Source organism: Meles meles, chromosome 2, assembly GCF_922984935.1.
Source record: "Meles meles chromosome 2, mMelMel3.1 paternal haplotype, whole genome shotgun sequence".
NCBI lineage: Eukaryota > Metazoa > Chordata > Mammalia > Carnivora > Mustelidae > Meles > Meles meles.
In genome coordinates, this window is record NC_060067.1 from 207,697,431 (window position 1) to 207,723,956 (window position 26,526).

The 26,526-nt window shown below is 42.0% G+C and overlaps 1 protein-coding gene across 1 annotated transcript in view; it reads left to right on the forward strand.

Annotated features, from left to right (window-relative positions):
* Nucleotides 1–26,526, forward strand: part of CSMD1 (CUB and Sushi multiple domains 1) — a 2,021,046-nt gene that overhangs the window by 1,878,287 nt on the left and 116,233 nt on the right. Inside the window, exons 47-49 of the mRNA XM_045997494.1 lie at nucleotides 6,350–6,538; nucleotides 10,628–10,774; nucleotides 15,497–15,685. Of these exons, the coding sequence (XP_045853450.1) occupies nucleotides 6,350–6,538; nucleotides 10,628–10,774; nucleotides 15,497–15,685 (525 nt within the window). The remainder of the gene's footprint in view (nucleotides 1–6,349; nucleotides 6,539–10,627; nucleotides 10,775–15,496; nucleotides 15,686–26,526) is intronic.

Here is a 26,526-nt window from a genome sequence, read left to right on the forward strand (position 1 = left end):
CTGCCTCTCTATCTACCTGTGATCTCTCTCTGTCAAATAAATAAATAAAATCTTTTAAAAAAAAATAATAATAATTTAGAAATAACGGTCTGAATACCTACCACCGAGGGTCCACCTTCTCTGTACTCTATATATCCTTAGTTCTGCGTCTCTTACCTTCTATCCATCCATTATTGTTACTTTTGATGCATTTCAAGGCAAATTACAGGCATCACGACACTTCCCTCTAAATACATTAGTATCCATAAAATTATCTAGTGTTTACTATTTTTCCTGTAAAATTTATAAGCATTGAAATTCACATAGGTTGCGTACAATAAAATGCACATATTTCATACATTCACACGTCTTTAGAGCACCTAGAGCATATGCAATAACAGAAAATACACAACAGTACCAGATTTGAGGCTGAATCTGTGAATTTAACTGATTGGAGTATTTAAGTAGATCACTTTAAATCTATTTGAAAGTTTCTACTCTCAAGTAGTATTGGGACAATAAACAGTTGAAAATAAGGTAAGTACACTAAAATATCTCAGTCTAATTCAGAAGTGTCATGGTTTGGCCCATTGGAAAGCTTTCCATATTAGAATAGTTTTGATTTTGTGACTTCAAAATCGCAATAAACATTCAATTCATTTAAAGAATGGGACCACCCCCGTTTCAAGGAATTTGAACATTATCATGCAAGCACCTAAAAGGGCCCAAACTTTAGGAAGAGAAGACCTAGAGACTCAGCGTAGACCCCAACAAGCGACCGCAGGTGAATCATTAATCCCTTGGGCATGGAGTGTAAGGAGAATGGTCGATCGGCCTCACTTGTGAGATTTTTGTGACGAGTGGAGAACACTAAGTGGATCATTACAGGTGTTCCGATATGAATTATCAGCCCCACTAAGAGGTAACTTCGCACTGCGCTAGTCGATTCTGCACGTGCCCCCACGCTTGAACGGAGTCTCTCAGAATGTGTGCTCACTTCCTGCATCCTCCTTCTGAATGAGGCGGAATCCTGGCCACCTCGGGAGGGGGAGGCAATTTTCTTCGGCATCTGAAGAAAATCTGGAATGCGGTGGTCTTAAATTACCATGACAGCTCAGACTAATTCTAGGAAACATTGCTTCCAGATTGTACCTTGGGGAGCACAGGTGGGTGTGGACCAAGACCATCCCCTCAGAAGTGCGCCCTCTTCGGTCCACTGGATGCTTTAGCCACTCGGAGGACCCACAGGGTTCTGGAAGTCACTGGCACTTTGCCTCACACCTGCCTCATTTAAAACTGGGGCACCGTTCGGGGTGATAAGTCAGGAGACCGAGTCATTGCTTTTTAAGAACAAATCGGTGTGTCCGTACTATATTACGTCAGCAACAACCATCTACAGTGTTGTTGTTTTTTTTTTCCCCTCAAGGTACAAAGGGATATAAAATATTCATCGTTTTCCATTTTACATAGAAATTACCTGAGGTAAACCTTCACATTTTTAGGGCACTTCTTAATTCCAACAAACAGCCTAAAATTTCTCAGCATAGATGATTTCAAGCAAGGGGGTCTTAGCTGATGAGTGAAGAACGGCATGCATATTTATTTAATATGCTACTTCAGAAAGAGGGAAAATTACTTTATTATGTTGGCTATCCCCAAGATTAACCTCATTTTTATTTAAGTGAAATTAATTCATGACAGTCCAGGAACCGAGTAAATCAGCACAACATGAGCATCATTCTCTAAATTACTTGGCTCTCACACACGGTCTCAGGGAGGATTCTGCTAACAAGACGCATTCTCTCTGCTCAGACCGAGTTCCCACGTCCTGCTGAACACCCAGCAGTTACTACAGAGGACAACGTAGTTCTCTACTGTTTCCATTCAGGAGTAAATATCTTTAAAACAAACCAAGAGTTATCTAAATACATTCTTTAAGAAAAATAACTAGGGGCTCAGATGTCTTTAATCAAATAATCATTTAATGATAATCTTTCTTCCAGTACTTTCTAAAATTATTTGGTTGGTCTCAAGGGGAGGGAGTGGGCAATCACCTGATAAATTATTGGTGGAAAACTGTGTGAGTTATGAGTCCTACTAAGTTCTGCTTTGAAAATTGTCTCCAGAGGTGCCTGGGTGGCTCAGTAGGTTAAGCCTCTGCCTTCAGCTCAGGTCATGATCTCAGGGTCCTGGGATCGAGCCCCACATCGGGCTCTCTGCTCAGCGGGGAGCCTGCTTCCTCCTCTCTCTCTCTGCCTGCCTCTCTGCCTAGTTGTGATCTCTGTCAAATAAATAAATAAAATCTTATAAAGAAATCTAAAAATTAAAATTATCACCACTCTTAGGGTGATTGATTGTTCCTTGGGAACAGTGGGAGCAAATTGTTCCTTGAAAATTAGCATCCCATACAGATACTCCTCGTTGGATGCTCATCTTAATTTAGGAAACATTGAATGAGGGTCGGGGACCACCAAGCAATTCTCCCAGTCTCTGAACACGAGCTGAGTGCCCTACAGTTGAAATCAATTCTGACTCTGCCTGGAGCCAGTGTCTGACCCCACAGGTGAAGGGCTCCGTCCTAAAAGACTGCTCCCACTTTGGAGGCCCGTCACAAAGCCAGCTTGTCATCTGTGTTTCTGACGGAACTGCTGGAGATCAGAAGCAGTCATAATCCCCTCTTTGGATTTTATCCTATGCTAGAAGAGCTCATATAACCCAGGGAAACTTTTACTTATATTTAGCATTGCAAATATAGAATTGTGAAGAATTCCAATCTGTATCCTTTACTATAGAAAGGGGACAGGTGAAGAGTCGGAGGAAGAGGTACTCGGTGCAGGGTCTGGAGGGGTCTCAGCACAGCAGCTTCTGTGCCCTGGATTGGGGTCTAAGAATTTTTATAGAGCTAGTCATCACTTTTATTTTTTTAATTAAGAAACATATATTTTCAGTGAACACTAAAGACAGCCAGTGCCCTTTGAGTAATGAGCACTTCTTGGAGAGCTCAGGGATGACCATAACACACGGATCAAGGGCTCCCGGGGACACCTTTCCCACCGGTCTATAGGGTTCTCTTTTCACAGTTCTCTGGGACCTACAGGTGCTTTTAAGAATTAGTTTTCATTGTTTGTAAATCCTAACATTTGATTGCATTACTTTTGCTGAAGCCCTGAGAGATGCTTTAAATAATATGCTTCGGTTTTAAGCCTCACATTTCTTTTTTCTTCAAAAACAAGCTGAAAGAATAACTTCATGTGGAGGTGTGGTGACTCAAAATTCAGGTGCCTGTCTCAGAGAGGCACGTGCCTTCAGAGGTGCCTTTGACGGGAACCTCCAACAGATGCTTCCCCCAGCGGGGGAGGTAGTCAGGGTCCCCTGCAGGGACAGGGCTGTGTTTTAAGTGTGAGTGTTGGTAGAGAATGAACAGCCTGGCTCGGGGAGAGCCTGTGGTCTCTGAAACTTCCCACTGTGGCTGGGCGCTGCTCCTAGCAACACTTTATAGCAAGGCCCAGGGAGGTCTAGGCATGTATGAAGGAGCAAGAGACACGAATGAATCAAAACCTTGTTCACTCCCAGGGAGACATACTCAAGTGCATTTTAAACCAATATGTACGTCTGGAAAAAATAATAAGTGTTGTAAGTAAAAGGAAGCACATCATTTCAGTTATATTTTCATTCCTTCTCCCAGCAATAGAAGCAGCATTTTGGGGGAAACGGAGGGACTGCGAATAGTCATGCTAGAGATTCTGCTCCTGACTCATCACCACTCACTCCTTTCCCAGCCTGGCACGGACTCCGGCTCTGCAGGTGGATTTCCCCAACGTGGCACACGGTTTCCAGTTTCTAGAGGATCAGAACTTCCAGTGTTGCCTAATAACGATAGTGGTGGTGATGCAATCAGAAGGCAGCGATTTGGGCTAAATGTTTTCAGGAGTAACAGCACAGGATGAACTGTGCTGGAGCCGCAGTGGCTTTAGTCAGGAAGAGGCAGGAGGTGGTCCACGCATTGCGGGTATGGAAACGCCTTCTGCCGTGTAGTGCTTCAGACCAAAGGAAAGGGTTTGCGTGTATCTCTCTGATCACGACCCTGACAAGTAGCTTTGCTGCTGTCTGGTTACGTCACGGCTGAGAAATGCTCATAGTCTCACTGTGAAGTCACGCGGGTTGGTGGACATTCTAAAGCTCCAGGCCCTACACGTATGTATGCGGATGAAAGGCTAGTTGTCTTCTACTGTGTTCTCTAAAAAAATGCCAGTGTGTTCACTTTTGAAAGGGCATAAGATATTTCACTGAGTGATCTTAGCACCCTACTGTATATAGAAATTACTTTCTAAACAAAATTGCTTTAGTCTGAGTGTTTTGGCTTTATTTGACAGACAGCGATCACAAGTAGGCAATCACAAGGGCTACCCAATTTAACATTGTAAATATTCTTTTTTTTTTTAAGATTTTATTTATTTGACAGACAGAGATCACAGGTAGGCAGAGAGGCGGGCAGAGGGAGAGTGGGGGAAGCAGGCTCCCCACTGAGCAGAGAGCCTGATGTGGGGCTCGATCCCAGGACCCTGAGATCATGACCTGAGCCGAAGGCAGAGGCTTAACCCACTTAACCCACTGAGCCACCCAGGCGCCCAAACATTGTAAATATTCTTAAAAATCTATGTAAAATACTTCTTTATCAAAAAGGAAAAACTAGGAAATGTTTCATCATTAGCGATCTTATGCCTAAACATTTTGTAAATTTAAGGTACATCTGAATAAGAACACTAAGGTAAATTTTTTAGAAAAGGAAAAATTTCCTTTTAATAGTTGAATCAAAATGTATTACAAAAACTTCACTCATCGTTTTGGGAAATCATTTCAAAATTTATGTATTATTGGGGCACCTGGGTGGCTCAGTGGGTTAAAGCCTCTGCCTTTCGCTCAGGTCATGATCCCAGGGTCCTGGGATCGAGCCCCACATCGGGCTCTCTGCTTGGCGGGGAGCCTGCTTCCTCCTTTCTCTCTCTCTGCCTGCCTCTCTGCCTACTTGTGATCTCTGTCTGTCAAATAAATAAATAAAATCTTTAAAAAAATTTGTTTTATTAATATAAATTTAATTAATTAAAATAAAATGAAATGAATTGAATTTAATAATATAATTTTAATTAATTAAAAGGAGATAATTCAACAAATAAGACACATTTCCTGTAATGAAAGGCCTTTCTCATGAAGGAAAAGCTGATCATTTAACTTTAAAATTTACAAATTGCTTTGCTATATCTCTGTTAAATTTGAATCATTATCAATAAATGATATAATTTTTTCTTAATAGTTGTATAAATAAATTATTTCTGAAAGATAATAAATTATCAATGAAATAAGTTACTAATTAGGAGTCTGGTGATTTTCTTCTGCACATTCATACCTAGGCAGATCAGTTTTATTTTGATTACCTTAAAAGTAGTTGAATAAAGAAAAAAAGGAAACAGGAGGGAAAAAAGTATGTCAGTGTGTCCACACTATCTTAATGATTCATTCATAATGATAAACTCATAAGTGATTCATTTTGATAAATTCATCCTTTAGAAATAACATTGTTACAACCCAGAGATCCAATATGGCTTTCAGCCCAGGTCTTTTTGACTCTTGCTTTATCATAATTTCAAGTAATCAAGTCAAAGTTTTAAAATTTACTGTCCTAAATATAATTACAAGTATAATCAAAGACATAAATAAATGCATTTTTCTAGTACTGTATATAATTGCACAATGTTGTTGTAATACTGCATTGAAAAGGTGAGATCTTGCTTTTTAGTTGAGTTGAGAAAACATGGGACCCTAAGATCAAATCTGCAATGCACCTGCCCCAAAATAAGGTGTGTGGGCAATTCCGTCCTAGAAGGTTCCTAGGGACGGAAGGTACAGGATGGTTTTAAGCATTCCTGTACCCGTACTTCCCACTTCACTCACAGATCAGCATTGCTTCATGACCTTTTCCAGATAAACAAAGCTTTCAGGTTCCAGGCTTCTTTTCAGCTTTGTCAGATTGGGCTACCCTAGAGTTGTGTCAGTGACATAATCTCTTTGACCCTCCATTTCCTTAACAGGAAATGAAATCAATGAATCGATCTATCTGCCTAGTCATCTTATATGCCAACACACATTTCTATATGCATATAATTCTCATTTAAATTATGGAGTGCTAGTAAACTGTGACTCGTTATCATTCAGGGCTGTTCTGCTGTGTTTCTACCCGTACGAAACTTGGTCATAGTTCAGTAGGATTGCTCCCCTCCACCATCATTGGCTTGTAAAGACAGGATAGAGACTCTCCCACCGACGTTGGGCTCACTTTGTTAAGGAAGACTTTTCCCGGCATGTTTCTCGTTAGCACAATGCCCTGCGAATGAAGTCCGGACGGAATCTTCTGGAGTCATCCTCAGTCCCGGTTACCCAGGCAACTACTTTAACTCCCAGACATGCTCGTGGAGTATTAAAGTGGAACTGCACTACAACATCACCATCTTCGTGGACACATTTCAAAGTGAAAAGCAATTTGATGCCCTGGAAGTATTTGACGGTAAGTGTCTTTGCTTTTTTTTTTTTTTTAACCGACCGGTGATCTCTAAGGAGCATAATAAAAACACCACCATGACCTTTTACTACACAAGGACTTTCATATATTCTTGAGTTGAACCGTATCTCCACTGAACAGAAAGTGAATTATTCCACCCTGGTATAGTCTCAAGAGTCTGGAACACAAACATACTTCTGTTAATGTTTCAACTTTTAAGCATTTGATATGCTAACAATGCACTCTGACAATGTCCTGAATTTACGTGAGCTATTATTTAACTTTTTTCTGTAGAGATTTAGAATAGGTGACCCCATACAGCTCTTCCTTTCTCTCTAAGTATTCTATTGATGAAGAAGGTATTTTAGGAAATTTAAGAGAGCTAAAGTTACTTTAATCAATTGAAATGATTATTTTACTAGAAATACATAAAATAATGGCTCACAGAGATTTCTAGATGATAAATGATACAGAAGCCTTTAATGCGCAATCTTTTAAAAAATCATGCAATGCACTTACCAGATGGTAATACTGTTTTCAACTCTAGTCTTGTATGTTTTTATACATTTCTAACAAACTTATTAACAAAACAATGCCATGCTTCCAAGTAGTATGTGGTTGAATTGTCAATTTGAAATGGAGATGATGTTAATATTTTTCTTTGTATAGAAGCATTATTATAGCCCAGGAAATTAGACCAAGATACAATTATGGCTGTACATAATAATAAGGCTTTTGCATGTTTTGAGGGACTTGTCATTGAGTTGAGTAAAATAACAATCAACTCAGTAAAAAAAAAAAAAAAAAAAAAGACTGTAATTGATTCTGTGAGTGTCCCATGCCTTCTGCTTCCTCGATGGCTCGTAATGGTCGGGTTGCTCACATGGATAGATGCTGCATGAATCAATTTATGTATTCCTAAGATGATGAGCCACTAACCTGGAAATTAAACTCACACTTCTATTCATGGAAACAGAGGGCTGAGGCGCAATACTTCCATTTTCAGAGTGTTTTGTCTAAGTGTATGTTGAAGCAGATGTGGACTGCTGAAGACGTTCCTGTAGTGTTTATGATAGAGAGAAGTCATAGATTAGCCACGTACAGAAACGGGATTCTTATGTCAGTGAGGAAGCAGGTAGACTCAGTTCTGAGATCAATTAGATGACATGCACACCAAGGTAGGTGAGCAGCCCATTTCCGGGTGTGTGTGTGTGTGTGTGTGTATTTTTATACACACTGTATGCAATTAAATGTGTTTACATAATAACTGTAAATGTGTTCATGGTCCCTCGGTTCACCTTGGTTGGATGGGAGTTCAGCTGACCGTGCTTCTCCTGCTTCCGTTGCAGGAGCACAGTCACAGCAGTATTTGTTCTTACGGGCTTACAACTGGATCCCCCAAAATAGGGGTAGATCCTGCCCATTACAAAAGTAGATGATAGAGGTAATATCAAAGCACTTGCTGTTAAAATTACCAGAGACCCATGGTTAGCTTTGTTCTAGCCTCAAAGGTTTGTCTGTGAAATGAAAGGGAAACATTTTATAGGAATATTTTATTAAGTGTTAGCATTTCTGTTGCATTACGGATCATGTCTGCCTCACCTCTCTCTCTGTCTTCTGTAAGACATTGGTTCCTTTATGGCCCATGTGTTGCCAAAAGAATGTGGAAAATATTGATTTTAAACTGTATTATCTCAGGAGTGTGTTCTTGACTGCAGTTCTAGAAGTAGCTAACCCTCGATTAGAAAAAATAAATGAACAAAACCTGAATCATTATAGAACTCAACTGAGAAAGGTGTCAACACAAAGACTGCGGTGTCCACTTGTAAAACACTTCATGGTTTCCATGTTGGTGGTAGGAGCAGCTACTCTCCATTTTGGCTCATGGTCTTTGATGCATGCTGACTGGATGTGTACTTTTAAAGGCAAGTCCTTGAGGAAGCTCGTTATGCGTCAGCAAAAGGAACAGATGGAAAGTGATGAAGAATTAGGTGCTGAATTAAAAATACCTGAAGCTTTACTCTTGGGTTCTGTCATGAAAAGTGACATTTTAAAACTTTACAAGCACAAGTTAATTTCCCAGGGATATTATATTTTAGAATATATATCATCTCTTTAGACGACAATAAGAAAACCAGCCCCCACACACATAGTCTTCTTTAAGTATCAAGTATGGTCATCCTTTGATGGGACGCCTTCCAGGAAACTGACAGGTAGCGTTTCATCTGTTCCGACTTTGCTCCAGCGAAACCGGACACCACCTGAATCATCTCGAATGTAGTAGTTTTTGTATTTGGTGACTAGGGTGGCCATCCCGAAGTACCAGTGTGGGGGACTTCGAGAACAGGAATGTATTTCCTCCCAGGAGTGGGATGCAGGTGTGGGCAGGGCTGGTTTTGCCAGGATCTTGTCTCTCCTCACGTCCTCACGTGGCCCACCCCCACAGTGTGCCTCCCTCTCCTGATCTCTTGCTTGTGCAGGGACTCCAGTCCTGCGGGATTAGGGCTCATTCCAGGGTCCTCCCTTAACTTGAATTATCTGTTGAAAGACCTTATCTCCAAATACAGTCACGCTCCGAGGTCCTGACACGTATGACCTCACTGTGTATGTATTTGCAGGAACATAATTCTGTGATATTTTGTTTGCTTTTGGAAAAACAATTTTAACTGCCCTGATTGGGGTTACGCAATAAGTGAGGTTGTGGGTTCTCGGTCACTTTGCTTGAATGCAAATCTTACGTACAACTCCCAGAGCGAGTCCCATATGCTGATGAGACGGGGACTGCCTCTCGCAGGGAGAACCACGTTCTCCCACACATAATGTGCTTCCCGGGAGGGAGCTGCGCGATGCCAAAAAGCCACGGAGCCGTCAGACTAGGAGATGGCGCTGAGTTCACCAGTGGAGTGGGACTGTACGGGACACCCAGGAAGTGAGAATGCTGCTTCTGTCTCGAGAAAGCAGTTCCTGTCGCACGCTGCACCTGCTTCTTCTGACTACCTACTAGATACTAACTTTGTGTCTTGAGTTTTTTTTAAATTTCAAATGTACCAAAAAGTGAAAAAAAAAAAAATTAAGATACAGATGTGGACTCATTACTGGATGTAATGAATTTTAGGATTTGGTCCAATTGACCTTAGGCTCTGATTTTTTAAAGAGGCAAGGAGTACAGAGACGCTTGGGGGTTCCACGCGCGTCCAACGCCATGGGCACCTCTCCTAGGAGGAAACAGAACCAAAGGGGACAGGGTTGGTGGGTCCCGCTTGCACACGTTCTATGGTTCCTACTCGATCTCTGTCTGTCCATCCGTCTGTCTCTATCATGTAACTGTGCATCTCTATTTGCATCACGTCCTCTCTACACACACACACACACACACACACACAATTTAATGTCGCACACTTGGCAGTTTTACATAACTGCTCTCATATTTGTCTGCAGTTAGACTTCCTTAGTTGCCAACACGCTGTTTTAAGAATCACCTACGCCCATCCGTGTTTATCGAGCTCATCCATTCTAGATGTACAGAGGATTACTTTCCATGGCACTTTCCATTCTTTTCTAAAATGCCAAAATACGAGTTGGGATCTAGGTTTTGCTGTGCCACAGCAATGCTGGAGCAAACATTTGACTCTATGAATAACGCTGGCGCCCATGGGCTGAAGTCCGCAGGACCGGGAAGCCCCCGGTTGGCCGCGTGTCCCGGACTGCTCTGCACAGTGACTGCACCACCTCGCCCCGCTACCGGTATCACATGAAAGTCTGCATTTCTCCTGTACTTGCAATATTGTCCGTACCAATGGGGATAAAAACTGATTTCATGTATCTTAATTGTTCCTATCTTATAGTAAGACTCATATGACCTATGTCTTATGTGTTAATGTGAAATGATTCCGACTGGCTGTTTTCTTTTGTTTGTTTTTTAACCAAGGAATTTACTTGTTGCTTTATTCATTTGGAACTCAGTCTACTGTGGAAATAAGTGGAAATATCTATTGTACGTTTAGACTCCTAAATGTGATAAAAAGCTAAAAGTAGTCTGCATATTGTAGGTACGAGTTCATAACTGAACTTCCTTTGGTTTTCTGTTTTATTTAGGTTCTTCCGGTCAGAGTCCTCTGTTGGTGGTCTTAAGTGGGAACCACACTGAACAGTTGAATTTTACAAGCAGGAGCAATCAGTTATACCTTCGCTGGTCCACTGATCACGCAACCAGTAAAAAAGGGTTCAAGATTCGATATACAGGTTCGTAAGTGAAGCTTATAGTCAGCGTAAATGCGTTTTTAATACAAGTGATCTGCAGTAAATAAAGAAAATGGAGGTAGAAATTTGTAATGTAAACCTAATATCCAAGGATGAGAATTAAGTCCCAAAGAAATAATACAATGGGAAATTACTCTAAGAGGTCTCTAACCTATAGCAGAGAAAAGAAACCATTTGTTGATTGATATTTTAATAATGATTGCTAAAATCATCAAGCTTCGAATTCACTTAGGGAAAACAAAGGCATTGCTTTTAAAAGATAAAGCAATATAATATAAAGCTAGTTTTAAATGAGGTTTAAATGCTAAGGAAACAAACAGGAAGGGATATTCCTATTCATATTAATTTTACAGGTGATAATCTCATACTATTAGTAGTTTGTCTTTTTATTGATTATCTGTGTGTCTCTTCATATTTGCAGATTACGTATATACACACATGTATAAACACATACAAAATTAATGCATATTACAGATGTATATATTTCCTCATCACCATTTTCCTTTGTCTTTTCCTGTGTATTTTAATTATTCTCCGCCAGTGCTATTGTACTAATTAAGGCAGTCAGTGTATTTATGTACTTTAGATCCTCTGTACATCTGTCAGTATGACCTGACCCACACCTAATGTTTTACTGTCCTACAGAAAAAATAGACAACTTAAATTCCTCATATATTTTAATTATTGACCAAAAAAAAAAAAAATCCACACTTTTCTCAGTATCTCACTCAATGATTTCCCGCGGTGATAATTGAGCTGGTTTCCCTAAGGACGATGCCCACCAGCTATGTTTAATTGAGCAGTGGCTTACCAGAGGGCTGTGAAGTCCTCTCTTAGTGTTTGACTGGGTCAGTTCTGAGGAGCATCCTGAAGAGGAACAGCAAAAAGGGACAGTAGTTTAAAGGATAAGATTTCAGCTCCCTCTGGTTGGTAGACGTCGTGGAATATTACAGATTATCAAGGGTTTGAAAAGGCTTTAGAAGTGCAGACGGTGGGCATAAAATTCAGTCATTCTTTCTTGATAAAGTCTAATCAAACACACCCAGACCTTCAGGTCTCTTTCCTTCTCTCAAAGTAGTTATTCAAAGTGCTTATTGACAAAGAGCTCAAAGTTGAAATTGTTTCCATTAGACTGAGTTAGGAGAGTATTAGGGCAATGATTGGATTTGTGTTCATCACATTCCTTGTTTTGTAAAATAAATACTGAGACCTTTAGAATTGTTTGAATTTATTTCCAAGGTGCAAAAACGGACATTGCAGGGGGAATCATGGTGAACCTAATTGATTTCCTTCTATGTGCGGCAAGTCACTTAGTAGCCTGGTGATGTGATTACAACTTGAATTCTGCCCTTCAAGGTGCATTTTAATTCATTATAGAACAGGAAGATTCTCTTTGTTAAACTGTGTTGGAAGAGTAGGAAATTGGAGAATTTCAGAGAAAGCTGTAATTTTTTTTTTGTCAGTGAATACCTCTATCTTTTTTTTTTAAAGATTTTATCTATTTATTTGACAGATAGAGATCACAAGTAGGCAGAGAGGCAGTCAGAGAGAAGAGAGGAGGAAGCATGCTCCTTGCTGAGCAGAGGAGCAGGGCTCGATCCCAGGACCCTGGGATCATGACCCAAGCCGAAGGCAGAGGCTTTAACCCACTGAGCCACCCAGGTGCCCCAATACCTCTATCTTTTAACAGGTTTTCATTTTAAATTCATGCTTCAGTGACCTCTGCTAGGAGTTCATCACGAGTGGTTTTAGCGCGGGGATGAGATGAGCATGTCTCTGATATGTAGCGGTGTGGGCGAGGGAGCTCTAGCCTGTTGATTGACCACACGGCGTATCTGACATCTCTGTTTGCCCCACATATACAAAGTACTGGTTGTCTGGACTAGGATTGATACAACTGAGCAATGTAATTTGAAAGCAAGAAAGACAAAGCCAAGGGTGTCCAAAGGCGGTTCTAGTCAGTGCACTGTACTGTGCTAAGTGCACGCAGAGTTAATAATAGTCCTTCGATACTAAGTGAACCGTGTGAGCTTCCGTATGGGGACAGTTCAAGATAGAGGTGGGTCAGACATACACCCAGAAGTTCCCGAGTCTCTGACTTGCCCAGTCTTCTCCCATAGCGGATGCCTCCCTGCTTTTCCAACGCTCTGCCAGCAGTTTTGAGGTGGGCGTCGGTCCTCTGTGTCTTACTATAGCCAGAATCAAACAGGCGGGGCGCACGCTCTGATCTGTCCCCTTTGTTCTCCAGGCTCTCTTTTCTCTCCTGGCCCCTCTCTAGCTCTCTCATTCTGGGTGAGTTAGGAAAGAAGAGGTATCTTGAAAGCCTAGTGATAGGGAAAACATAGTAAATAGGAGAGAAAATGGACAATCATCAGACTGTACAGAGTTGGACAATCCCACACATTATATCCCTTAACAGACTAACTATGACAAAAATCATGGGTGACATGCAGTGAATTATGTGGTCTCTTTGTCCCTTCAGCGCTGTTTCAGACTTAATCTTCTCTCTCCCTTTAGAGTAAGACCTACAGCCTGCTCCTTCTTCCTACAAATTATCTTTCTGTTTTGTTTTGGTTTTTGCCGTTGGCAGCCAAGGTGCCTGATTACACTCATTCCTTCCCTAAAATAAATATGTTCATTCATTTAAAACTTACAAAATTGGGTCTGGAATGAGGACATAAAAAAATGGCTTGGCCCATGGGGCAGCGAATCAAAAGTTTCTTGCAATGCTTAGTGAAATTTCACTTAAGAAAAAGCAGTCCATTAAAAAAAAGGAAATGGGATTTCCAAAGATCATCCAGCTGAAGATGTTTCCTGAGGACGCTCCTTACAGCAGCTTGGTTGACAGCCCAGGCCAGACATGCAGACACTGCTTCCGGGCAATGCTGTGCTATGGAACCTTCAAAAAGTTTCTTCTGCATTTACTTCTAAGGATGGGTTCCACATTAAGCACTCAGTCTTGTATGTGTGTTCGTCTACGGAGCCCCCATGGGGAGGTGGTACATTTAAACCTCTTCTTTCCAAAGGAAACAGTATTTCTAGTCCTTCACATCCTTCTTTATTTATTGTTTTAATTCATCTGAAAGGAGTTTTAGGAGCGTTTGCTGCAATGAAATTGATCTTGTAAGAATGAAATGAGTTTCTTTCTCTAAATGTGTAAATAAGACACAGGGCGTTTAGCCGTTGGGATGCTGCATTCTATGTAGGTGAGACTTACTCTAACAAACGCCCGTCCCCAATTTTAGAAAGTTCCTACACAGGCAATGACTAAAGCTATTGGAAGATTTGTGTTGACCTGGAGTAGTGCATTTTCTTCAGAGATTTTATTCAAACCCCATGTGTTAAAAAGAAGCTTCATATCTCCATTATGGTGCAACTCACAAGACCCACTTAACAACAGCGACAAAGAAGGAGTTAATGGCTTTAATGACAAAATGTTCTATTTTTCTATTTTCTCCATATTAATGATGCTTTTCTGTTCCAATATTGAGAATTGTTTTGTTTCCAATAAGGTACTCAGAGCTGTACCTCACTGTTCTTACTCTGGTGGCTAGTCAGCTGGCTTAAGTGGGTCGGCCTTGAGGGAATGAGGGAGGGAATCCAGCGTGATTCTTCCGGTATTTCCTTATAATGTTCAGAAAGTTGAGATCCTCCTTCACACAGAGCAATAATTGCCCATAGTCCAAACTTCAAAATAAGAGATTGGACCTTGGCTCTAGGCTCTTAAGATGTGTTTTGGTTTAGTTTTGTTTGGTTTTAGACTTTATTTTTTCAGAGCAGTTTTAGGTTCGTAGCAAAATTGAGGAAAAGATACGGAGAGTTCCCATGTGTCCCTCCCGCTGCAGATGTAGCCCCCACCCCCGTCAACGTCCCCTCCAGATGGTGCGTTTGTTGGAATCAGTGAGCCTGCACCGACCCGCTGTCATCACCTGGAGCCCGGGGTCTACATCAGCGTGACTCTTGGTGTCGTGTACTCTGTGGATTGGACACGGGGTAGTGACATAAACCCATTGTTACGGTATTACAGAGCAGCCTCACTGCCCTAAAAACCCTCGGTGTTCCACCCATGCATCCCTCCTTATGACCCTTGGCAACCACTGATATTTTTAGGATCCCTATAGTGTCGCCTTTTCCAGAATCCCATACTTAGAGTTGGTATCACAGTCAGCAGCCTGTCCAGACTGACTTCTTTCAGTTAGTAATAAGCACGTAAGTTTCCTCCATTTCTTTTCATGGCTTGATGACTCACTTCTTTTTGGTGCCTAAGAATATTCCACTGTTCAGATGGGCTACTGTCTGTCCATCACCCACTGAAGGGCGTCGTGGTTAAAGCTTGAGCGGTCATGAGTAGAGCTCCTGTAAACATTCACGTGCACGTTTTCTTCTTCTTCTTGTGGACCTACATTTTTAAGTCCTGTGAGCAAACACCAAGGAAGCTGCCTGCTGGATCGTAGGGTGAGAACATGTTTGTTTTATGAGAAATTGCCACTGTCTTCTAATGTGGTGACGCCACGTTGCATTCTCAGCAGCCCCGTGCCAGACTGTGGTGTGTGGGCATGCTTGTTAGAACACGTTGACATATTGGTGCTGATTTCCCACTCTTTAAACAAGAAAGATATTTTATTTATATCCCTTTAACCAAGGGAAGCCCCCGGTCTCTCCCTGTTTATTTATTTGCGTCTGGATGTGCTCGTGTGTCCGCAGCGCCCTACTGCAGCCTGACCCACACCCCGAAGAACGGCGGTGTTTTCAATAGGACCACAGGAGCACTGGGGAGTAAAGTGCATTATTTCTGCAAGCCCGGGCACCGGATGATTGGCCACAGCAACGCGACCTGCCGACGGAGTCCAGGAGGCATGTATCAGTGGGATTCCCTCGCTCCCCTCTGCCAGGGTAAGGAAGGTGCTTTTTCATCCCCAAACTTGAATTAAATTCATTGTTCTTATTTGAATCACATATTGAGAATGACTGCAGCGGCGGCGATGGATGAAAGGTAAGGAAAAATTGAATGTGGGTTTCTAGAAGAACAAATTAAACTTTCCACCAGCCAGGCACACATTTCTGACATTTACACTGGGCTTGATGTAGCTTACAGCCAGCAGTCCGAGGACGGCTGGACGTTCACTGGAAGCCGGGTGGTTACCCTAATACTTTCTTGTATTTCATTTTGAAGGAAAAAATGTGTTATTAGATGTAGATTCAAAGGAATTTTTCTTGACAGTTGTATTAATTAAAAAATCAATTTACTAAACCCCCCTTTTCATAATTTAGATTAAAAACTCATTCTTTGAGCCATACGTCATATATTTCATTTTCCTTTGGTCATTTAAATTGAGGACTTGTTAAAGTTGATTTCAATATTTCATGCTTTTTTGGGGAACTTTATCTGTCATATGCATAAAAATCAAATTTTCAAATAAGGCATTTTAATTTTAATTGAAGACTTTGGAGTCATGAAATTTTCATAGTTTTGCCTTATCGGGATTTATATTCATAATAAAAGATATTGGTCTTTGAAAGCTAATTATGATTTATGAGTGGAGCCTCATATTGGTTTCCATTTTTCCTTTTTTCATAGATATTAGATTTTCTGGCATTTCTCTCTGAGACAATAATGGATATTTATCACAGTGACTGTATGTGTCTTTAACCACCAGAAGTCAATCAGACACTTAGCTTGCATTATTTATGTTCCAGCTCTGGAAATTCTTTTTAAATATAAGACAAACATAAAGATCCCAAAGCTTCTTTCATTCAGAATGATGATTTCGTTCTTTACAAGAAGAAATAATTCTCATTTTCTTTTAATGTTCTGTTACTCTACGACATAGACTCTATCGCTCAGAGTAGCTCTGGCAACTCTGCGTCCTGTGCCCTGGGGACAGAATGCCAACCGCTGTAATCATGACAAAACCCCAAAGTGGACAAGGGTGGGGTGCAGGCCTGGGGGTTGAGCATGTTGGCAGAAGTTCCCAGAATTGGGATCTCTAGAGCCCAAGTCACAAAGGAGGGTTCAGGTGGAAGGTGCTCTCAGAACAGGAGACACTAGAAGGCCCGGGGAGAGACACTGGGGTGATGGGAGGGACACGGGGAACCCACAATCCGGGCACATTCCGTGTGTCTTCCTGCTCCGGGAGGAATTCTTGAACCCCCGACAGAGCTGGAGACTCGGCTTGCTCTTCCTACGAGAGGCTGAAAGGAACAAGACGAGGTCTGCAGGTGTTTATCCAATACCTGTGCCCCTCTCTCTCCTCTCCCATTCCCTCCCTTAGCAGAACTACTTAGGGCTGCAGTTAATGACTCAGAAATGGTGCACCAAACCCAGGTCCTCAAGGAGCCCGTGCAGTGTGGGCTGAGAATCTGAGAGAGTGTGACGCGCGAGTGTGTTGGTTGTGTTGTGTGTAACTGAGAATAACACAAGCACGCAGCATACTTGACGTGGAAAATTAGGCTACCTTCCTTCAGATTTCTTCCGGGAGATAAAGACTCACAGGACTGTGTTCTCCGATGATCACACGCTCCAGAAGCACCCTCTTCCCACAACAAACCTGCCATGGTCAACCCGTTTTGTTAACTGTTCTGAGAACCAGGCAGCTCGTAGGACCGTGTGCTCTCTTTATAAATTATGACTTACAAAACCGGGGGGCACTTGAGAATCATCTGGTTCAATTTACTTGCTTTCCAGTATCTAGAGCTGAAGCCTGTAAAAGTTAAAGTGACTTACCAATAATCGCAAACACGTTGACCCAGAATCCAGACCTTCTGCCCACACTTCCGTGTCTGAATCAAATTGTTTTTCAGCCAAAGGGAATTCTCCTCATAAAAAGTCTTGTAGGCACCAACTCTGGAGAGAATCTGTATTTTCGGTATTTAAATTCATTTCCGAGGCCTTGGAGGTAATTGGGAATTTCATTCCTGATGCCACATGTTGAAATAGTCTAAGACTTTTAGCAAACTCAGAGATCACCATAGTTATTACAATTATTTCTATCTGTAAATAGAAGACTTGAAAATTGGAGTAAATGAATGAATGAATAAATAGATAAACACATTTCTCTTGAAGGCCCTGGCAGTCTAATACTTAATATTTTTGATGTGTAGTTAATATTTCAATGTATTATGTAAGATTTCAGGGACCCTTGAGCTGCGATTGTGTTTTCTCAGTGATCTGAGCACCGCTCCTTTTAATCTTACAGAAGAACGAAAACGAGTTATACCTTTTCTAACTGCCCACACATTGTGTCCGTCTGCCGTCCCCAGGACACCCAGCCAGACACCCTGTCACCTATGGCATTTGGTAAATACTTTAAATGCAAAACTTTATAAATCTATGAACCTTATGAGACACATATTTGAGAATGATTTTTTATCTTTTTTTTTTTAAATGGTCATCATCTTCTGCCAGAATCTTTCAATTTCTCTTGTTTTCTTTGACTTTTTCTCTCTTGTTTTCATGGACCTTTTCCCAGTGGCAAGTCAGAAGCACAGAATTTTGAGAGAAACATAGGGGTTGATGGTAAGGGAGTCCTCATCTCTCTAAACCGGGGCGTTTTGATGCCTCGCTCTCCGGATTGTTGAGAGGACAGAACAACAACCTAGAATCAGTCTTCAAGACTTAAACCTCAGCACTCGTATTTCCTGTAAGGTCTGGAGGCGGGTGTGTGAGGCTTCCCCCAAACTTAGCAATTGACCTGTGGCTCCCAGGACGCAGAACTTGTAAGGAGAGTTAGAAAATTCTGGGTGGGGGCGCCTGGGTGGCTCAGTGGTTTAAGCCGCTGCCTTTGGCTCAGGTCATGATCTCACGGTCCTGGGATCGAGTCCTGCATCGGGCTCTCTGCTCGGCAGGGAGCCTGCTTCCCTCTCACTCTCTCTGACTGCCTCTCTGCCTACTTATGATCTCTCTCTGTCAAATACATAATAAAATAAAATAAAAAGAAAATTCTGGGCGGGATTAAACAAACAGCCTGGTCACCTGTGAGTGAAGAAACTGCAGGAGGAGAAATGTAGCTACTGGTTTCAGGGAACTTCAGGCTGTTTTTCTCCCTTTGCTTGACCTTTTAAATTATTTTTCTCAGAAATCTGTATTGGTTCATATCCTCCCCTATGAAGCCAAGCCTATCTTCTGTCCTTCAGGCTTCATGTCCTGCCTTAAAGCAAGAAACTCTGCCAAGCGGCTATTTCCATTATCAATACACTGATCTCATCCCTCTTGAAGAGCCGCCTGAATTTGAACCGAGGTTTTCTCTGTTATCTCAAAGACCCAGGTAAACCAGCAACACAGAGCAGGCTGGCTTCCCACCTTCCCGCCTTAAAGAGACAGCAGCTCCCAGAAACCATCTGTCTTACCTTTCTTTTTATAAAACGTCAATTTTATTGTAATTCTTTTCGTTTGTCTCCAGGTTTTATTTAAATTCTAGTTAGTTAACATGTAGCGCAGCTTCGGTTTCAGGGCTAGAACTTAGTGGTGTCATTTCACGCAGTGCGCATCCCGAGGGCCGGCCTTGGTGCCCCCCCCCAGTCCCCCATGCCCCCATCCCCCTGCCCCTCCCCTCCAGCAGCCCTCAGCTTGTTCTCCTCCTAGGAGTCTGTGTCCTGCTTTGCCCCCCGCCACTTCCTCTTTCCTTCTCAAGCTTGGATTCTCAGCCTTTTGCCTTCTGCAGCTTCAGCTGGTGCCGACACTGACCACCGTTTCTGCTCTGCTTGCACTGTGCAGGCAAAGAAGAGTAGGAAACATGATCTTTCGTACAGATTACGTGATTAAGCTTCTGTGTATCAAGTCAGGCCTTGAAGATGGAGAGACCTAGAAGCCTAGAGGCGTGTAGATGCCTAATCAAGCTGTATCTGCGGATGTGAAGGTCGTAGTGCAGCGGGGGTGGGTGGATGAGGAGAACGGGGTGCGGGGCTCTTCTGGGAATCAGCTGTGACCTGCATGTCTGCTCCTCACTCCTTAACCGGTGTAGATTCCAGCGCTCAAAGGTGACGTTCCCAAGCAGCACAAAGACTGACTCCCTGACATGGGATTTGAACTCATATGTTTCCGATGCAAGAATCTAGGTATTTCCACTGTATCGTACATGTACCCCGGACACATTGTTGCTGCCTCCTGAAAGACCATCTTTTAGGTGGAAACTATTTGCTTTATTTATTTTTTATTTTTTAAAAATAACAACATTATAAAAAGTTAGGAGGATATGTTTGGTGAGTTATTTTATAAATTAAATGTGAGTTATTTTGTAAATTTTAATAACTTTTTAAGATTTTTGTAAATCTTAATAACTTACTTATGAGCATAAAATGCATAGGTCTTATGACTCGGCTTGATTATTTTCATATGCATCGTTATTTGCTTTTATGAAATGATCAAGCTTCTGTGTGTCATGGCAATAATGTAAGGCTTCTAGAAATTTAATAAAATGTTTTTTTTTAAATACCGAATCACATGTCCCATTATATAAGAAAATATGTATATATACACATGTAGGTTGTGGTCATTACGCCAGCATATTCTAAGTTCTTCGGTAAGAAGCCACATAGCTCATATAGCCCAAATCTGCCAATTACTGTGCATTTACCCCTGGTCTCTTCATGGGATTTGAGTGATTGGATTTTGGATATTTCAGCCAGTCTCCCAAATTAAGATGTGGATCCTGCCTGTCCCCAACATTCACTGACTGATGCAACACTGAGCAGGAAATTGGGTTTCTGTGAGGTTCAGCCTCCTCCTCTGGCCATGGGGACGGGAAGACCCCACTGCTGCCTTATTTGAAGGTATAAGTGAAAAATTTGACATGAAACCTTACCATTGAACCATGCACTATGAGATGCCCAATAAAAAAAAGACTCTTTCATGATGCAAACATATTTCCATCCATGATTTTTTTTAGTAAGTACTTGTCAACTTGCTTTCGTGCAAAAACTTTATGAATGTCCAATTAACTTCAGTAATATTTAAGTAACTAAGCTGGTGATAGATTTCTCTTATTTTTCGTGATAATTGAAATGAGGCGGCAGCAAACTTCTTCTGTACAGGCCACGTGATAAATATTTTAGTCTTTATGAGTCACTTAGAGTTTCCGTCGCATAGTCTTCATTTGTAAAATTTTCACAAGCCTTCCAGTTGAGCCATCGTTAGTTGGTGAGCTCTACAAAAACTTGGCTGGTGGTCTGGACCCTCGGGTCATGGTCTGCCAACCTCTGACCTGAATGATGTGGCAGGATCGGACCAGAATGAAGATCTTCATTCAGCCAAGACCAGTTATCTTCTAGAGTTTGCAAAGTGTATCTCAAACATTTTATGGATCACATAGAATTATCCTCTATCGTGTACAAAGACCAGCACGTTCATTCACCGAATTGAAGAATGCGTCTTCCCTGCCCATGCCTGGCACATGCTGTCTACCCCACAGCTCCCTGTTTTCTGTCTGAGTCGGGGACGTGTTCATAATAAAGTAGTGAGTGCAAATGCACATATAGGGCAATTTTGTATCATAGTGCTTGTTATATGAGGCTCTTAACTTTCCTGGGCCAGGAGCTATCAAATACACAAGCAGGAATTTTTCCTGAGAGACTCCAGAGTTGTATGGATGAGGGCACCTAATCGAGGTCACCTTGCATTCAAGGAAATGCCTCTGAGACAGTTTTTGCACTTAACCCTGGGCAGTGCTTCTGACATGGAATATTTCCCCAGACCAGCAGCGAGGACCCTGTGGGTGCCCTCACACTTGGAGCATCATGCTGGGGAGGACCTGCCCTGGCGGCGGAGAGGGAAGAGTCCATGCAGAACTTCCCACTCCAGCATGAAGCACCTTGAAAATGATGGCCCCTGAACCAGTGAAAGGCAAAGAGGAGTGGAGATTGTAAAACGCACTGCGCGATGTTTAGTTACCGACTGACATTGAAGAGTAGGTCATGGTCTTTCATGAAAGAACCATGATGAGGTGAGAGGCTACATCAGCAAAATCGACAGTGTGAAAGCATCTGTCCCTGGAAGGGGGCAGAGCTGCCCAGGCAGGGAAGTAGACAGTGAGCCCACGCAGGGGTGCTGCCGGGAGACCCCCAGGGGCTCAAAGGGATGAGATACAGTTTCCCAAAGCAGCTGGCTTTCTAAATTCTGCAAGTAGAAAGAGCTGAAAAGTGGAAGCAGAGTCAACAGCTCAAAGAGAGGGGTGGTAAGTGCTGGAGAGTCTCAGGGTGACGGACAGGATGAGCCATGGTGGGCGGAATGAGTGACCTCGCTGCGACTGAAGACAGGCATGGGCGACTCGCATCCACACACTTGTGCACCTGCTGTCTCTGCCTCGGCTGTGCCGTGCCAGTACATGGCGTCCGAAGTCACCTTTGTGCTGCTGCTCATGACTTCTCCCAGGCAAGCCACTTTCTGTCTCCAGGGGGACTTAGGGGCCCTACCCTGGGTCCCAGAGCATCCTTTTGTATCCACGTATCAGCACTTCCCACTTTGTTTTGTCCGGATGTCTGTCAGTTTCTTCTCCCGGACCCATGCTTCTCGACTTCCACAGCTCACAAGAGTCATCAGGAGTTCGTGTAAAAGAGGGAGACCCTAACGTCCAGCTCCCTGCTCCCTGGTTCTCTGGCTCTGAATGAGCAGGTCCTACAGAGTCTGGACCCTAGCAGTTTCAGGAACATGCCAGTTGACGTTGGTGCAGGGATCCGAAGACCATGTGTTACAAATCTCCGTTCTAAAGAGAGATGTTTTATATTGGAATCCTCAACATTTTGCACAATCCTGGATCATAATTGTCATCCATACAAACTTATGTATAAATAAATATGGAGTCATCGATTGTCTTCCTTATTAAGATTTCTATCATACATGCTGCTGTCGGGTGAAACCGGCTCCAAATGATCAAAATTAGGGCACTGGTGTTGTATCTTCAGCTTTCAGCCTCGGCGATACAGAGGTTATAGGCATAACTTCTACAAATCAGAGCATCTGTGCACATGGCAGACGTAGGCTGCAGTGTTCTGTGATTAGGTGTGTGATGCTGCAGTGGGATTTCAGCATGTTGCGCGACATGGTATTATGGCCTGAAATCCTTCCCACCCCTAAAAGAAAAAGATATATTGGAGTCTTAATCCCCAGTACCTTCTGATGTGACCAAACTTGATAGAGCATGTTTATAGAGGTAAGCAAGTTAGAGTGAGGTCATTAAGGTGGGCTCTTAATCCAGTAGGACTGTTGTCCTTTAAGAAGAAGAGATTGGGACAGAGGGACGACCATGTGAAAAAGACATAGGTAGAGGATGGCCACATGCAAGCCAAAGGGACTGGCCTGGCGTAGGTGCTTCCTCATGCCCCTCAGAAGGAACCAATGCTTACAACACCTTGACCTCCAGCTCTGCCCTCTAGAACCTTGATGTCGTACATTTCTGTTATTTAAAGCCCCAAGTGCAAGACACTCCATTAGGGCAGCCTGAGGAAACGCACAGGCCTGGCCACCTGTCACTCCCAAAGTATCCCTCCTCTTCCCTTTTCATTCCACAACCCCTGGACGCTGGCTCCTCCCACCCTTCAAGTCTGTAATCCAAACCTGTCCATTCCACCCTCTGTCCCTTTTCTTTTACTATAAAAAAGGAAATAGAAAGTAACCACTCTTCAGAAAGTTGTGCCCACAGTGACATTATGTGGACTAAAACTGAAGAGTCTCGGGCTTCACTACCACGGGAGATAAAAGGTCAGATCCTTGGCCGCCTTTCTCCGCCACATCTGCCGTTCTGATCCCAATCAAAACTAGGACACGGTTAGAGAGAGACTCAGAGAGGAAACCCTTGAGGTCATTCCAGTAGTTCTTCAATCTGACCTGAAAAATTCCGGGCACACGTACGTAAGGACCCCCAGGAACTGTGTTCGCCAAATGCATTTTGGCTGTGGCAAAGAAAGTTGGCTGACCATTCTCTAGTCCATAGTAATGCATTTTTCTTTAAAGTAATGCATTCTTGGCTTATGAATTTATGCTATGATTGATTTTCTAATGTTAAAAAGCTCATTGTTAGCTTTCCCGTTTTACGGAGTTGTAATTAACAGTCAAATATCCTTTGTTGATTTTAGTGCAGGGTGTTTGTTTTGGGGATTAGTTTGATATATTCCCTGGTTCCATATTCCTAGTTGGGTCGGATTAATAGAGAACATTATTAAATTGGACTCGTCTATGGAAAAATCTTAGAAGCAAACTCCCTCACCTCTAATTACAACAGCTTGGATTTGCAGGAACAGACTCAGCAAAACTCGATCTCGGTTTTGCAGACCTAGAATGGGGAAGGATGGTCGTTGATGCACCAGGTCCTTGACTCTGAAATTCACTTAGTTTCTTGACTTTGCTGCCATGTATCATTGGTAATTTTCTTTTAAAAATAATTTATAAGAGCATTGGCCAAAGAATGCATCGTCTTGAGAGTAATTACTGTGCCAATTTCTAATAGACTATTAGCTCACGCAACGGCATTTCACTTGTCGGCGTAGTTCACTTCCAAATGTCATGTGAAGAAATCAAATGGAAGGGAAACCGGACCCCATGATCTTGGGCAGCTGGTGCTGTATTTTGAGTTAGATGCCGCATCCATGATAGAGCACATCTGACAGGCAATTATAAACATAAGAAATAGCATATTTGCAATGAACCCCATGTAGGAGACTTCAGACGGAGGTGGTTTTGTATCATTGGCATCTGTACCCACAATACGACTGAATGCACGTGAGCGTTCATTGTGTAGGGAGATGTAGCTGCTCAGACAGGGAAGGGGGCACTGTCAGGTTTTTTTGTTATTATTATTATTATTTCTAAATTTAGATTTTTGAGAAATCATACCATCTCCCATAGAAGATTATTGTTGTACATTTAGCCTGATTATTTTCAGAAATTTGTTAGAAATATATTTTAATGATCTTCCACAGGGAGTTATGGACACACACACATCTGTTTGTCTGTGGCCATCAGCACTATTGATTGTGAATGGGAATCACCCATGTTGGGTTACTCTGTACCTCTCAGGATGAAAACAGTGGATACTCTGTTATGAATCCTGCAAGTCTTGGAGAGACTTATGGTTTTCTCGAAGGTCTTATCGTTTTCTATAAAAAGTGAGTAAGCATATTGTTAGGCAGCAAAGTGAGATTTTTTTTTTTTAATCCAATGGCATAAAAAAAAATGGGAAAGTCATTTTCAAATTATGAAAAGCTGGAGATGTTAGCGACACAGGCTCTGATATTTTCTTCCTAGAAAGAAATATTGGGGAAAAGGGAGTCCCAAGTATTTTGTGTTATTTATCACTGTGAAAAAGGCCATTGCACTGCAGTTGAGGGAGCATCAACTTCAGAGTGAGACATTTGACCCTGGCCTGGCTCCTTACCCCTGAACTTTGAGTAAGTCTTCACTATGTTTGGACATCAAAGTCCCCACTTAAAACGAAGATAATAATATAGTCTGAGGATTCAGTGAGATGATTTAGGTAGTTCCTAAATCTATAGAACAAAGGAGAAAAAGTGTACAAAGCGATATAAAAATGTGATCAAACATTGGCCTTTAATACGATTGTAGAATTATTGAAGCCATATGTTTATTACAGTGTATTTGCTATCTGTCATATTTATTGAATTAACTAAAATGATAATGTATTATGATGTAATACTAAGTGAAGAATGTTGGTTGACATTTTTACATTAATATTATTAAAGTGAGGATATGGACTAGTTCTCCTCACTGTAGTAATAGTATTTAATAAAATCTGTAATAGAACATTGCTAGTATATTGTATACATACACATTGAAAATATAATTTAGTATATATATTTATACATATAAGAGAGGGTGTTTGAACTAATTTTAAAGTGATATATTGAGCTTTAAATTCTGATTCTCAATTTACTCTTCAGTTTTTGTGTGAACCTGTTAAAAACTTTTTTCAGTGTCTCTGGGTCTCGATCTCACTTGGAAAATAAGGATTGCTTCAATGACCTACATTATCTCTTTCAAACTGAAAGATCAGTGAGCCCAATAGGAAGCCCGGGTGACCTATAGTACATAGCTAGTCTTAGAATAGGGGATCAGTGAGGTCAAAAGATGGGAATTTGTGCGGGCACAGGGGCTGAAGGGATTGGGCAAAAATTCTCCCAACTTGAAGATGAGAACAATTATGTCTCCTTCCTTATATGTGCTCAAGAAGGGGAAATACTGTTGCTGTACACCTTGTTTGCTGATTGACTAGCTGAGGCTTGAACAGATCTTGTAGAAAAGGACAGGGTCCATTCATTCCTTGGATGATTTTTATTGCAGTCTTTCTGTGCTGTGCACCAGGCTTACCACTGGACACACAGTGAGCACGAAAGGAGAAATTGAAAGAGATGGGATAAATTAGTCAACCTCTGAAAACCTTCGTGGATTTTTGTTGGTCTGTACCTCTTGCTAATGACTAATGACACCCCAAATCATCCCAGGTGGAATCTCCTCCTGAGGTTGACAGTAGAAATCTAAGGTAATGGTTTCACGTCAACTCTTAAGTGACTGGCTCCTCATTCCAGGAATTGGTGGTGCCAGAGGCATTTGGGGGAAATGAATGTGAATGTGAGTTTCCGGTTGTGTAGCTCAGTTTTCTGTTCTCTCTGGAGCCTCCATGACCAAGCAGTTATCAGAGTGATACTGTCCCCTTTATCGTGGAAACTGAAGTCAAAGGACTCTGTTGAAATTATGATCAGATTTCCATCTAATTGTGATCCGCAGAACC